At 34.4% G+C, this 14,294-nt stretch overlaps 1 protein-coding gene across 1 annotated transcript; it reads left to right on the top strand.

Annotated features, from left to right (window-relative positions):
* Positions 1-10,044: 10,044 nt before the first annotated feature.
* Positions 10,045-13,954, top strand: LOC131638876 (cellulose synthase-like protein E1). Its single transcript, XM_058909420.1, has 8 exons — positions 10,045-10,322; positions 10,451-10,766; positions 10,951-11,091; positions 11,501-11,632; positions 11,731-11,943; positions 12,129-12,359; positions 12,524-12,871; positions 13,298-13,954. Exons 1-8 carry the CDS (start codon positions 10,048-10,050, stop codon positions 13,853-13,855), a joined length of 2,214 nt encoding a protein of 737 aa, XP_058765403.1. The 5' UTR covers positions 10,045-10,047; the 3' UTR covers positions 13,856-13,954.
* The last annotated feature ends 340 nt before the right edge of the window (positions 13,955-14,294 follow it).

The raw sequence follows: 14,294 nt of genomic DNA, 5'->3' as shown, positions 1-14,294 counted from the left end.
GTCGGATGATTGTCTTGCCTATGTGGTGCTTCTTCCGAAGGCTTTTCTACATTTTCTGTTATTCCGTTGAAGACTCGTCCACTTCTAGTGACTCGGCTAACATCAGCAATGTTGACAACAGACGGTAACGATATTTCCTTACCATTTTCAATGAAAGTAGCATTGTACTTGTATGGTATAGCCTTGCTGGACTCATACGGTATAGGACCTGGTAAGTAGATGACTAATGGAGCAATTATTGTCTTCCTGCTGTCATACTTGACTTGCATTGGTTCAACTTGATTAATCTGAGGAGATACAATAAAAACTTCGTCATCTTCTCTGTTGGCAAGAACTGTAATGGTATTGTCATCCATTAGCTTCTGAATGTCGTTGCAAACGCGCAAACAACCTTGTGAATTTCTTCGACAGATTCTACATCTGCTGTAAGGATGGAAATCTGTTCCAAAGTAGGCAAGTCCAGTTAAAGTCTTATGGAACCTAACTACCGATCCTTTGAGATCTTCAACTCTGTAGATCTTGTATTCTCCTGGACATCCTTGGACCATGTTGATGTCGCATTCAGTTTTGACTCGAATGTGTTGAATCCATCCTAAGTTCATTTGTTCTTGTAATGCAGCTTGAACTACAGCGCAACCTTAATTATTCTTTGGACAAAATTCACAGGCGAAGTAGTTGTGAGGTGGTACGTGGCCGTACCCAGCTTGTCTAGCGTGCATTTTGAAGAGACTTTCCCCTATCTAATGAATGTCGAAGATTTGAATGACATTGGGGTGTTGATCTATCAGATTTACTGAAGCTTCTTTATGCTACGGCAAAGGATTTTCTTGGACGCTAGGATTAATATCTTTGAAGGATAGCATTCCACTCTTTACTAATCTTTGAACGTCGATCTTGAAATTGAGACAACTCTCAATATTGTAACCTGGTGCCCCCTGATGATAGGGACAAGATTGGTCAGCTTTGAACCAAGGTGAAGATTCATTTGCAGGATTTGGATGACTCCTTGTCTGAATGAGTCCTTTTGCCAGCAGTGTTGGAAACAATTCCGCATACGTCATCGGTATGGGGTCAAAGGAAGGATACCTTGGTGTCCGATTGTTGTTGAAATTTGGAGGTCGAACCTGTTGTTGAGGTTGTTGCGACCTTTGTTGAAATGGTTGTTGAGAAATTGAAGGTCGATAAGCTGGCGTTGAGTTAACAACCAGAGTTATTGTAGCAACTTGAGGTTGAAACCTTTTTCTTGCTTTGTGTAAGATAGTGCCGACGTCTTGATCCTTTTTCTTTTGGAAAGAACTTCCGTACTTCCTAGGACCAATAGAAGATTCTGGTTCTTTGTTCAAGCGTCCTTCTCGAACTGCTTCTTCTAGACATAACCCCATGTTTACCATCTCGATAAAGTCAATAGGTGCACTTGCGACCATTCGTCCGTAGTAAAATGGTCTCAAAGTCTTGAGATAGATTTTTGTCATTTCTTTCTTTTCAAGAGGAGGAAAAATTTGAGCAGCAACTTCACGCCATCTTTGAGCGTATTCGTTGAAGCTTTCTTTATCCTTTTGAGTCATGGTCCGGAGTTGATCTCTTTCGGGAGTCATATCCAGATTGTACTTATACTGTTTGACGAAGGCCTCTCCGAGGTCTCGAAAAGTACGAATCTCTGAACTGTCCAAGTTCATGTACCACTTGAGTGCAACACCAGTCAGGCTGTCTTGAAAGTAATGAATGAGCAATTGTTGATTATCAGGCTGAGTTGACATCCTTCGAGCGTACATCACGAGGTAACTTTGTGGGCATGTATTCCCTTTGTACTTCTCGAAATCTGGTACTTTGAATTTTAGAGGAATCTTAACATTTGGAACCAGACAGAGGTCTGCAGCATTCTTTCCAAATAGATCTTGTCCTCGAAGAGTCTTGAGTTCCTTCTGCATTTGCAGAAATTGTTCCTGGAACTCGTCCAATCTTTCAATCACGCCAGCGTCCTCACTAGGAGCGTGATGATACACTTGTCCGCCTGGCGGAAGAAAAGTATGCATAATTGGTTGTGGAGAAACCATGATGGGAGATCTTGGAATCTCAGCATTCTGTTGCGCATAACCCGTAGCTATTGCTCTTGGAACTTCTATTTCCAGAGGTCTGTAACCCTCTGGTGGATGCATATCCATTGTGACTCTTGGAAATTTAGAAACTGGGGGTATGTACCCGTATGGAATGAAGTTATACGGCATGCCCCAAGGTCGGTTGGGCGGCATGGTATACTAAGGAATAGGAGTAGAAACAATCTCGGAAACCACAGTCCCTTATGGTTCTTTTGGTGGAGGTTTTCTTTGTGCAACCACCAGGGCTTCTACCATACTGTTGATCCTTTCAACAGATTCCTTGAGAGTAGTGACCTCTTCTCTGAGTTCTCCATTCTCTTGCTCTAAGTCGTCCATCCTTTTCTTGCGACTTGAACGAGTGTTGTATGAATGAGACAGCTTGAATGCCTTTGTTCACCTCCTTCTCCTCCTCTCTTTCTGGAGTAAGGAAAGTGACGATTAGAACCGCGACAATTCTCGTGTCAGTGCTTACGAATAAAGTGATGCATGATGTGCAATTAAAGTTTTTCAAGGAAACACCATAATTACGTTATGAAACATCACACTTTTCTTGATTAAGCGAAAACGCCGTTTTTTACACACTTTGAAAAGGGAAATACAGAGAAACGGAGAGAAAGGACTCTAATCTCGTCTTTAACTTGAATTAGTCATCCATTCTTGAAGTGATCTCATATCCATGTGCGCGTAGTATTTCCATTTGAAAGCGATCGAGTACCTCTCGCTAAAATCAACCAACAAACTTTTCGTGGTTCTTCACCCGAACTACGATTGCTCTGACTTTCCCATTGCACTAGGGAATACGTAGGCACAAGATACAAACGTCTTGGCAAGCATAATAATAAAAAATCTTTTCTTTTTTCTTCATAATAATAAAAACCCAAAAACTTTTTCTTTTATCTTTCCTCGATTAATAAGCAAAAGAACACAAACATTACGCTAACACTCAAACACGAAACTAACTAAATGGGTCCCATCGAGTACGATGGAGGTGAGGGGTACTAATACCTTCCCCTTGCTTAACCGTCTCCCGAACCCTAATTTGATTCCGATGACCATCTTATCCATTTATTTTTATTCATGGGTTTAATCGATATTTTCCCTTTCCTTCCTGGAATAAATAAAGTTCAGTGGTGACTCTGTTGATGTTTCGAGCGCGCGAAAAACGCTCGAGTATTTGTTTACCGCTACAGGGGGAGTGAGTGGAGATATTCAGGTCTAAGAATAGATTGGAGCTGCTTTGGGTAGGTTTTAAGCGAGGATTTGTAAACGGGGGAGTTTAACTCCGAATTATTTCTGCTTATATTGGATTCCCTCCTTGGCTTGGTATCCCCTAGAGTAGGTTGTTTGAACCGAACTGGGTAAACAATTATGTGTTCTTTATTGTATTAGGTTGTTCTATTTTAATTATCCATGCTGTGCATTTGTGGATTTCATAACATCCAGCAAGACATCAAGCGTGAGTTACTAGATATTCCAGTCACAATAGTATACACTTACAACAGAAGTTGAGACACAAGCTGAACAAAAGATCACAATAGTATATATCTACAACAGAAGTTGAAATACAAGCTGAACAGAAGATCACAAAGACTGATTTAACATAAAGCCGTTAAAGGCACAATCTTTAGTAAAACGGATGAAACACTCCAAAAGCGTAATTCCCAAGGTTGATTGAAGAAGCTATCCACATGCAAATCCTTGGAAGAAAAAAAGTTGAGGCAAACACACAAACCATATATTGCTGCAAAAAGGAGTTGAAGTTAACAGGTAAAATTTTTGAATCTATATATACTCACAAACTCCAGAATAAAAAAAACTCTCACACACAGGAACATCATTATTCTGAAAAATCATCAAGTGTGAAGAAAAACTCTCTGAAGCAAAGTCTCATATTCATTTTTCAGAGTTATTACATTGTACTTAATCTTAGTAAAATATCACAGTTGTGATTACAGCATTTTAGAACCAATACTATACACTGTCAACAGAAGTTACGTGGTAACTGAATTCTTGAGAGACCAGTTGGGTCAGAATTCTCAAAAAGTCTAGGAATAGTTGAGTCTTAGAAGTTGGTTTGTGCAGATTTGTTAGTCACCAGCAGTTAGGCTCGTGCATTTTATTATGAGTCACGGCAGGTGGTCGTGCAAGTGTAATCAGGTTTTGATTATAGTGGATTAAGTCCTCGCTGAGAGAGGCAAATCACCTGTTTGAGGATGGACTGGAGGTAGCCTTATTGAGAAGGTGAACCAGGATAAAAATAATTTTGTTATATCTATCTTTCCATCATCTGTTTTATTAAAAGAAACACTTATTCAACCCCCCCTCTAAGTGTTTTCTCAATCTTCAATTGGCATCAGAGCGATTGGTTCCGGGTGCAAGCACTTAACCGTGTCAGAAAAAGATACAAAAGGAATACACTATGGCAAATGATCTAAACAACAACGGCTACACCAAACCTCCTGTGTTCGACGGAGAGAACTTTGAATATTGGAAAGATATGATAGAAAGTTTCTTTCTAGGACAAGATCCTATGTTATGGGATATTGTAAAAGATGAGTACAATCATCCAGAAGATGCAGGAGAAAAGATAGCAAGGAAGAACATGGATGATAAACAAAAGAAGGAATTCAAAAGTCATCACAAAGATAGAACTATCTTGCTAAGTGCTATCTCTCAGGAAGAATATGAGAAATCACCAACAGAGATACAACACATGATATATTTGAGTCACTCAGGATGACTCAGGAAGGCAATGCTCAAGTCAAAGAAACGAATGCCCTGACCTTAATCCAGAAGTATGAAGCCTTCAAGATGGAAGAAGATGATACCATTGAAGCCATGTTCTCAAGATTTCAGACCTTAACTTTTGGTCTAAGAGTTCTAAACAAAGGATACACCAAAGTTGATCATGTAAAGAAAATAATCAGAAGTCTACCAAGAAGATGGGGACCGATGGTTACAGCGTTCAAAGTAGCAAAGAATCTTGACGAAGTATCTCTTGAAGAACTCATCACCGTGTTAAGAAGTCGTGAAATTGAGCTCGACGCAAATGAGCCTCAAAAGAAAGATAAAACTATAGCTCTTAAATTTGTTAAAAAATATGAAACTAATGCTATGCAGGCTAAGGAAGAATACTTAAGTGAATCCGGATCAGAGGAAGAAGACGAGTTGTCTCTTCTATCCAGAAGAGTAAATCAACTCTGGAGGAGCAAGCAAAGGAAGTTCAGAAACTTCAGCAGACCAGAATATAAAGGAGAAACCTCTTATTACAGAAGGACAAGCAGAAGAAGCAATGTGTGTTATGAATGCAATAAACCATGACACTTCAAAAGTGAATGTCCTAAACTGCAAAAAGAAAGGCCTAAGAAAATATTTGAAAGTAAGAAAAGTTTGATGGATACTTGGGATGATTCTGAATCATCTAAAGACGAATACAACTCAGAAGATTAACATGCCAACATAGCATACATGGCCACCATAGAAAATGACTCAGACTCAGAAGCTGAAACAAATGAGGTATTTTCTAAACTCACAAGAAAAGGCTGTAAGGCAGAAATACAGATCAATTTTTTTACTGGTAAGAGAAAGAATGACATTTATAAGATTAATCTTTCTGATCTAAAATCTCAGAAAGTAACTTATCTTCTGTCTGTAAATAATGAGCAATGGGTTTGGCACAGAAGATTGGGACATGTTAGCTTGAGGAGTCTCAACTCAACAAAACTCAATTTGGTAAGAGGACTACCCAATCTAAAGTTCAACTCAGATACTCTTTGTGAAGCATGTCAAAAGGAAAAGTTCTCAAAATCCTCTTTAAAATCTAAAAATGTTATTTCTTCCTCAAGACCTTTAGAACTTCTTCATATTGATTTATTTGGTCTAGTGAAAACTGCATCAATAAGAGGTAAGAAATATGGATTGGTCATTGATGATGACTACAACAGGTGGACATGGGTAAAATTCTTAAAACACATACTGTATTTTTGATTTTTGTAATCAAGTCCAAAATGAAAAAGAGTCTAAAATTATTAAAGTCAAAAGTGATCATGGAAGATTATTTGAGAATCATCTCTTTGAGAAGTTCATTAAAGAAAATGGAATATCTCACAATTTCTCCTGTCCAAGAACACCTCAGCAGAATGGGGTTGTAGAACGTGAAAACCGAACATTACAAGAGATGGCTAGGAGTATGATTAATGAAGCTAATATGGCTAAGCATTTTTGGGAAGAAGCAGTGAACACTGCTTGCTACATTCAAAATAGAATGTCCATAGGACCTATTCTTGAAAAGACCTCTTATGAAATATGGAAGGATAGGAAACCTAATATATCATATTTTCACCCTTTTGGTAGTACTTGTTCATTCTTAACACTAAAGAACATCTGAATAAGTTTGATTCTAAGGCTCAAAGGTGTTTTCTGCTAGGATATTCTTAACGCTCAAAAGGCTACAGAGTATATAATACAGAAACATTAATAGCTGAAGAATCAATCAATATCAGATTTGATGATAAGCTTGGCCATCAAAAGCCAAAAGCAGACTGAAAATTTTGCAGATACAGAAGAACAACTCTCATGTCCTGAAGATTCAGAAGATAAAGATGTATCAGAAATCACATCTACCATGGAGAACATAAGAATTTATGAAGAGAACTCTCACAAAAGATTTCCAAGACTAACTACACATTATTCAGATGATGTTATCCTTGGCAAGAAAGATGATCCTATAAGAACTAGAGCATTCCTAAGGAATAATGAAAATTCATTATTTGGATTAGTATCAATGATTGAGCTAACTTCAGTAGATGAAGCTCTTCAAGACACTGATTGGATTATCGCTATGCAAGAAGAACTAAATCAATTCACTAGAAATGATGTATGGGATCTAGTTCCAAGACCTGAAGGATTCAACATTATTGGAACAAAGTGGGTATTCAGAAACAAAATGAACGAGCAAGGAGAAGTCATCAAGCAAGACACGATTGGTTGCTTAAGGGTATAGTCAGCAAGAAGGTATGGACTATAATGAAACCTTTGCCCCAGTCGCCAGGTTAGAGTCAATTAGATTATTAATTTCCTATGCTGCTCAATTTAACATAACTTTATATCAAATGGATGTTAAAAGTGCATATTTAAATGGTTACATCGAAGAAGAGGTGTATGTTCATCAATCCCCTGGTTTTGAAGATTCTATTAATCCTGAACATGTTTTCAAACTAAAGAAATCTTTATATGGTTTAAAACAAGCTCCCAGAGCTTGGTATGAACGACTTAGTTCATTTCTTATAGATAAAGGGTTCACAAAAGGGAAATATGATACAACACTCTTTTGTAAATCATTCAAAAATGATATCTTAATTTGTCAAATATATGTGGATGATATTATTTTTGGAAATTCTAATATCTCTCTTGGAAAATAATAGGCTAAGTCTATGCAGGAAGAATTTGAAATGAGCATGATGGGTGAGCTTGAATTCTTTCAAGGTATTCAAATAAACCAAACTTCTGAAGGCGCTTACATTCATCAAGCAAAATATGTCAAAGAATTTCTGAAGAAATTCAAATTATAAGAAAGTAAAGAGGCAAAAACCCCAATGCATCCTACTTGCATCTTAGGCAAAGAAGAGGTAAGTAAGAAGGTAGATCAAAATCTCTACAGAGGTATGATTGAATCGCTACTCTATCTAACTACATCTAGGCCTGATATTCCACTTAGTGTATGTTTATGTGCAAGATTCCAATCATATCCTAGAGAATCACACTTGACCGTTGTCAAAAGAATTCTAAGGTATCTGAAAGGTACTACTAATGTTGTACTATGTTACAGAAAATCCAGAGAATTTAACTTAAAAGTACGTAAAGGTATGTAAAAGGTACTACTAATGTTGGACTATGCTATTGTGATGCTGACTTTGCTGGAGATAGAGTTGTCTTATGATTTGTCTTTTATTAATAAGGGTTAATAGTCATTTACCCCCCTGCAATAGTAGCGAGATTCGGTTTACCCCCCTTTTAAAAAAAATTGGATTACCCCCCTGTAATATTTGGGCACCCCCCTAAACGTGTAAAAACCAGGGGGGAAAATAAAAAAAATAGATTTTACAGGGGAGTAATTTTCCCTCTTAGGGGGCAAAAGACTTACAATTTTAAAATTGTAGGGGGGTAATGAAAATTTTTTTTTTAAAAGGGGGGTAAACCGAATCTCGCTACTATTGCAGGGGGGTAAATGACTATTAACCCTATTAATAATAATACATTTGTTGTCTTTGATACTTTGACACCGGTGTAAATGTATCATTATTAATAAAAGACAATTCATAGCACAAAACTATCATGTATATATGAGCCATTGATTTACATTTTTCTTGGTTGACCAAGACACATAGGTAAGAACAAAACTTCAAAGGAATAAATATATTATTATTCATAAAAGACAAATCATAGGACAAAACTATCATGTATATGTGGGCCATTGATTTATATTTTTCTTGCTTGACCAAGACATATAGGTAAGAACGAAATATCAAAGGTAATAACTGTATTATAATTATTAATAATAGAAAAATCATAAGACAAAACTATCATATATATATATATATATATATATATATATATATATATATATATATATATATATAGAGAGAGAGAGAGAGAGAGAGAGAGAGAGAGAGAGAGAGAGATTAATCCTATTATTCAACTTTTATTAATAATAATACATCTTTTACCTTTGATATTTTCTTTTTACCTATGTATCTTTGTCAACCAAGAAAAATGTAAATCAATGGCACACATAAACATGATAGTTTTGTCGTATGAATTGTCTCTTATCAATATATATATATATATATATATATATATATATATATATATATATATATATATATATATATATATATATATATATATATATATATTAGTGTGTGTGAGCCATTTATTTATATTTTTCTTGGTTGACAAAGGTAAAAACAAAAATCAAAGGCAATAAATGTATCATAATTAATAAAAGACAACTCATAGGACAAAACTATCATGTATATGTGTGCCATTGATTTACATTTTTCTTGGTTGACCAAGACACATAGGTAAGAACAAAATATCAATGACAATAAATATATTATAATTCATACAAGACAAATCATAAGACAAAACTATCATATATATATATATATATATATATATATATATATATATATATATATATATATATATATATATATATATATATATATATATATATCAAAAATGACTTTTAGTCCCTATAAAGTTATTTTTGAACTCAGTTTTAGTCCCTGTAGAGAGACCAAAAGTGAGTGCAAAAGTAACTTTATAGGGAATAAAAGTCATTATATCTTTTATAGAGACTAAAAGCCAAAATTGAGATATTTATAGGGACCAAAAACATATTTAACTCATATATATATATATATATATATATATATATATATATATATGGGATTTTTTTTTTTGATATAAGGATGGGCCTAAGCCCAAGGAAAAAAGAAACTACAAAAAGGAGACCCGGGAAGAGACTTCTCCCGAAAGGTCTCTAGCTAAGAAAGTAGACATAAAAGTAGGACAATCGCTAAAACTATACGGTCCAGGGTCATTGTTCGAAGTTATTCTGGACATAGCGTCAGCACCCTTATTAGCCTCTCGGAAGTCATGGATGAAGTTCACGTCCACACTTATTACCATGTATATATGTGCCATTGATTTACATTTTTCTTGGCTGACCAAGACACTTAGGTAAGAACAAAATATCAATGACAATAAATATATTATTATTAATAAAAGATAAACTATTGGACAAAACTATCATGTATATGTGTGCCTTTGATTTACATTTTTTTCTTGGTCGACCAAGACATACTGGTAATATATATATGCCATTGATTTACATAATATAGACATTCCAGAAAACAAGTGGAGCAAAGTTCAATAATTAACAGTTATGGGTAAAGAAGAATGTCATCCATTGTTTGAGACGAGGAAAGGTGGTGGAAGATTCATATACATAACATTTTCTTTCTCTGTGTTTGTGGGAATTTTCTCTATTTGGATTTACAGATTGAGTTACATATCCAAAGAGTTTGAAGATGGAAACTGGATTGTTTGGATTGGATTGCTTTTTGCTGAACTATGGTTTGGTTTTTATTGGTTCCTTCGGCAAATCCTTAGATGGAGACCTATTTTCAGACAACCCTTACCTCATGTTCTCTCTCAAAGGTATATATTTTTCTATGCATCACCGACACCAACACATGTGATTACGTTCAATTTATCTATATAAAAAATATATTATCTGTGTGACTGTGTGATTTCGGTGATTAATGAATGTGCATATTGTGAAGCAGATACGAGAAAGTGTTGCCAAAAGTGGACATATTTGTATGTACGGCAGATCCAGATATTGAGCCACCAATAATGGTGATAAACACAGTGCTATCTATGATGGCTTATGATTATCCAAGTGAGAAGCTTAGTGTGTATCTTTCAGATGATGGTGGATCACAAATAACATTTTATGCTCTTTTAGAGGCTTCTCAATTTGCCAAACACTGGTTACCATTTTGCAAGAGATTCAAAGTTGAACCTAGGTCACCAAGTGCATATTTTAAGATCTTAGACACCAGTAACTCAAATAATGCTAAAGAGGTTTTGGCCATCAAGGTAACCAAATTCAAAATTAATTTCATAGTTATTCGATGTTTTAAATTAAGTGTCATGGAATCGTTACATGTGAATGAACCATAATTTATTCTTGGCTTCATTATTGTAATAGTATATTTTAAATTTATACTTGAATATATTGAGTTTCTTATTATGCATGAGGCTTGTATGTTGATGATTATAGAAATTATACCGAGAAATGGAAAGTAGAGTAGAGAATGCATCGAAGCTTGGTAAAGTACCAGAAGAAGCATACGCAAATCACAAGGAGTTTTCTCAGTGGGATTTATATTCATCTAAGCGTGATCATGCAACAATTCTTCAGGTATGTATATTGTATTTTGTTTTTACTCAACTCTGTTTTCACCATTCTTTTGGGTATAGAGTTTTTTTTCTTTCAAAATTCTAAGAATTTGTTTGGATAAGATAAAATGAAAGAAAATAAAATAAGAGATAAGAATGTTGAAATTGAGAAAAAAATGAACGGTGAGAGAAGGAAATTTTTTATATAAAATAAAAAAAATAGTTTCCAATAAAAAAGAATGAAATTTAGAAAAAAATTAGTTATAATGTAAGATAAATTTAAAGTATTAAAAATAATAAAAAGGAGCAATGAGCTTTAGAAAAAGAATTAGAATGACCACTTTTTAAGTAGATTCTAGCATAGAGTTGTGATAGATAAGTTAATAATCAACTATAACTAATAGTTGCTTCGTAATAATTTGTTGATATAGATTCTTCTCCATAGAAAGAACTTGAATGCAAGAGATGAAGATGGAATTGTTATGCCCACCTTGGTATATTTGGCTCGTGAGAAGAGACCTCATTTTCCACATAACTTCAAAGCTGGAGCCATGAATTCACTGGTACTCTATTACTATATATATATACACAAAAGCTATTTATTTAAATTATTTTTATCATGAATTAAATTTAAGACTAAGTGTGTCTGTCCTCAATGCAGATAAGAGTGTCATCAATGATCAGCAATGGGAAAATCATTCTGAATGTAGATTGTGACATGTACTCAAACAATTCACAATCTTTAAGAGACACACTTTGCTTCTTCATGGATGAAGATAAAGGCCATGAAATTGCTTTTGTACAGGCTCCTCAGAACTTTGAAAATCTCACTAAAAATGACATATATAGTGGTGCTATTCTTATAGCTCATGAGGTAAATTAGATTTAAATAGGCCTCCCTAAGTAAACGGTGGAATTAATCTCTTTGGATTAATCATTTTCAAAATTGGATACCAAGTTTTAAAAAAAATACTAAACTCAATGTTTACCTTGTCAATTTTGTATTATAGATTACTCAACATAAAAAAAAAACTAAACTATGAGAAGATACACTTGCAGGTTGAATTTTTTGGCTTAGATGGATTTGGTGGGCTCATGTATATTGGAACTGGTTGTTTTCACAGAAGAGATGTACTCTGCGGAAGAAAATTCAATAAACAATACAGAAATGATTGGAACAATGAAGAAAATATTGACAATATGATAGAAGCAAGTTTGCAAGAGATGGAAGAAAAATCAAAGCCTCTTGCAAGTTGCACCTATGAAGAAAACTCATCTTGGGGCAAAGAGGTCACACTCACACTCTTTTTCATAAATTATCAAAAAAATAAAAATTGATGTTTCATTTACCTGATGCCTTAAGGCTTTGGGTATTGGACATAAGTTGTTGCTCTTGGCTTTCCTGGAATCAGAAGTGATATTAATTTATTCAATGTTTGAATATTTTATTGCAGGTGGGACTATATTATGATTGTGCAGTGGAGGATATAGTGACAGGATTATCTATTTCATGTAAAGGATGGAAATCAGTGTACTATAATCCAAAAAGAAAAGCTTTTTTAGGATTCTCTCCGACCACATTGCTAGAAGCGCTTATTCAACATAAGAGATGGTCAGAAGGATGTTTTCAAATTATACTTTCTAAGTTCAGTCCTGTTTGGTACGCTTATGGATTGATAAGTTTAGGCCTTCAACTTGGATATTGTCACTATAATTTGTGGGCACTTAACTCTTTCCCAACTCTATATTACTGCATCATCCCTTCACTTTTTCTCCTCAAAGGCATCCCCTTGTTTCCAGAGGTATGAATTAATTGATGTTACCTTATTAAGAACACAAGTATATCATGCATCAAATTTCTTATAGTTTCTATTTATGAAGCTCAATCACCTTTGGGAGTATGTGTCATGTACGACATTTATGTGTCATATGTTGAAAAAGTTAGACACATTATAGAAAAATCAGACCCATGTTGGAATGTCAAACAAGTGCCGAGAGACAAGTGTTTCAAAAAAATATTTAAATTAGAATATTTTAAACTCTTTTAACTATAAATAGATAAATGAAGTTCAAATAATTTCATGTATATTATGTAGTAGTGTTGGTATCTTATATTTTTAGGTTAGGTGTGTCAGAGTATGCATGTCGTGTCATGTCCTAGTGTCCATGCGTGTTTCATAATTTTCTACAAAAGTTATTCTAAGTTTTATTTTGGTGTTATTGATCAGATTTCAAGTCCATGGATCATACCTTTTGCATATGTGATAGTTGCTGACTTATCATACTGTGTGATAGAGTTTTTAAGAGTAGGAGGAACAATCAAGGCTTGGTGGAATGACTTAAGAATGTGGCTATATAAAAGAGCAACCTCTTACCTTTTTGGTTTTATTGACACCATGTTGAAGTTCCTAGGATTTTCAAATTTAGGCTTCAGAGTATCTACTAAGGTAGCCGAAGAAAATGTTTCTCAAAGATATGAGAATGAGATTATGGAGTTTGGAAGCACTTCTCCAATGCTCACTTTATTGGCTACAATTGCAATGCTGAATTTGTTTTGTCTTGTTGGGATGTTGTTAAAGGTGGTTGTGTTAAGTGGACAAGGTTTTAGAATATTTGAGACAATGTTATTGCAAGTTCTACTAAATGGGGTGTTGGTTGTTATTAATATACCTATTTATCAGGGAATTTTCTTTAGGAAGGATAAAGGAAGAATGCCAATGTCTATTGGAGTTAAGTCAACAATATTAGCTCTAAGTGCATGTGTACTCTTTAGTGCCCTTAGTTAAATTCATGTCTTTTGTCACTTTTTTGTTGTATTTTTATAAATGGTTGATTTGTAATTTTAATTATGGAATTGTTGAATTTATTTCCTCTTATTAGTTCAATATGTTCTTTCCCCTCAAACCATTTACTTACCTTACCTTATTTTTGCTATTTATTTTTTATATGCATTATTATTATTATTACTGCGAAAAATCAGATGGTGAAGGATTCAAAACATCAAGAAATATAATGTGTGGGAAGAAATAATGATAGTTGATATGGTCACAAGATATGTGTTTAATAAATATTTGATGATGAATGGTTTCCTTCTCTTTTGGTTGGATGGCGGAGGTGGATATCTAAAAATAGTCGTGTTCAAATTTAATTTAATTCAAATAAAATTACAAATTAATAATAAACAAATTAAAAATCACAAAATAAAAAAGATTAAATGTGTTTGAA

This window comes from Vicia villosa, unplaced genomic scaffold, assembly GCF_029867415.1.
Source record: "Vicia villosa cultivar HV-30 ecotype Madison, WI unplaced genomic scaffold, Vvil1.0 ctg.002458F_1_1, whole genome shotgun sequence".
Classification (NCBI taxonomy): domain Eukaryota; kingdom Viridiplantae; phylum Streptophyta; class Magnoliopsida; order Fabales; family Fabaceae; genus Vicia; species Vicia villosa.
This window is presented reverse-complemented; position numbering and strand designations above follow the sequence as displayed.

What these genes read in the sequence shown, in the direction of transcription:
- LOC131638876 (XM_058909420.1), top strand. Translation starts at nt 10,048, where the DNA reads ATGGGTAAAGAAGAATGTCATCCATTGTTTGAGACGAGGAAAGGTGGT. An exon ending in CTGGAGCCATGAATTCACTG is followed by an intron (nt 11,633 to 11,730) that starts GTACTCTATTAC and finishes TCCTCAATGCAG; the next exon opens with ATAAGAGTGTCATCAATGAT. An exon ending in CTATTCTTATAGCTCATGAG is followed by an intron (nt 11,944 to 12,128) that starts GTAAATTAGATT and finishes ATACACTTGCAG; the next exon opens with GTTGAATTTTTTGGCTTAGA.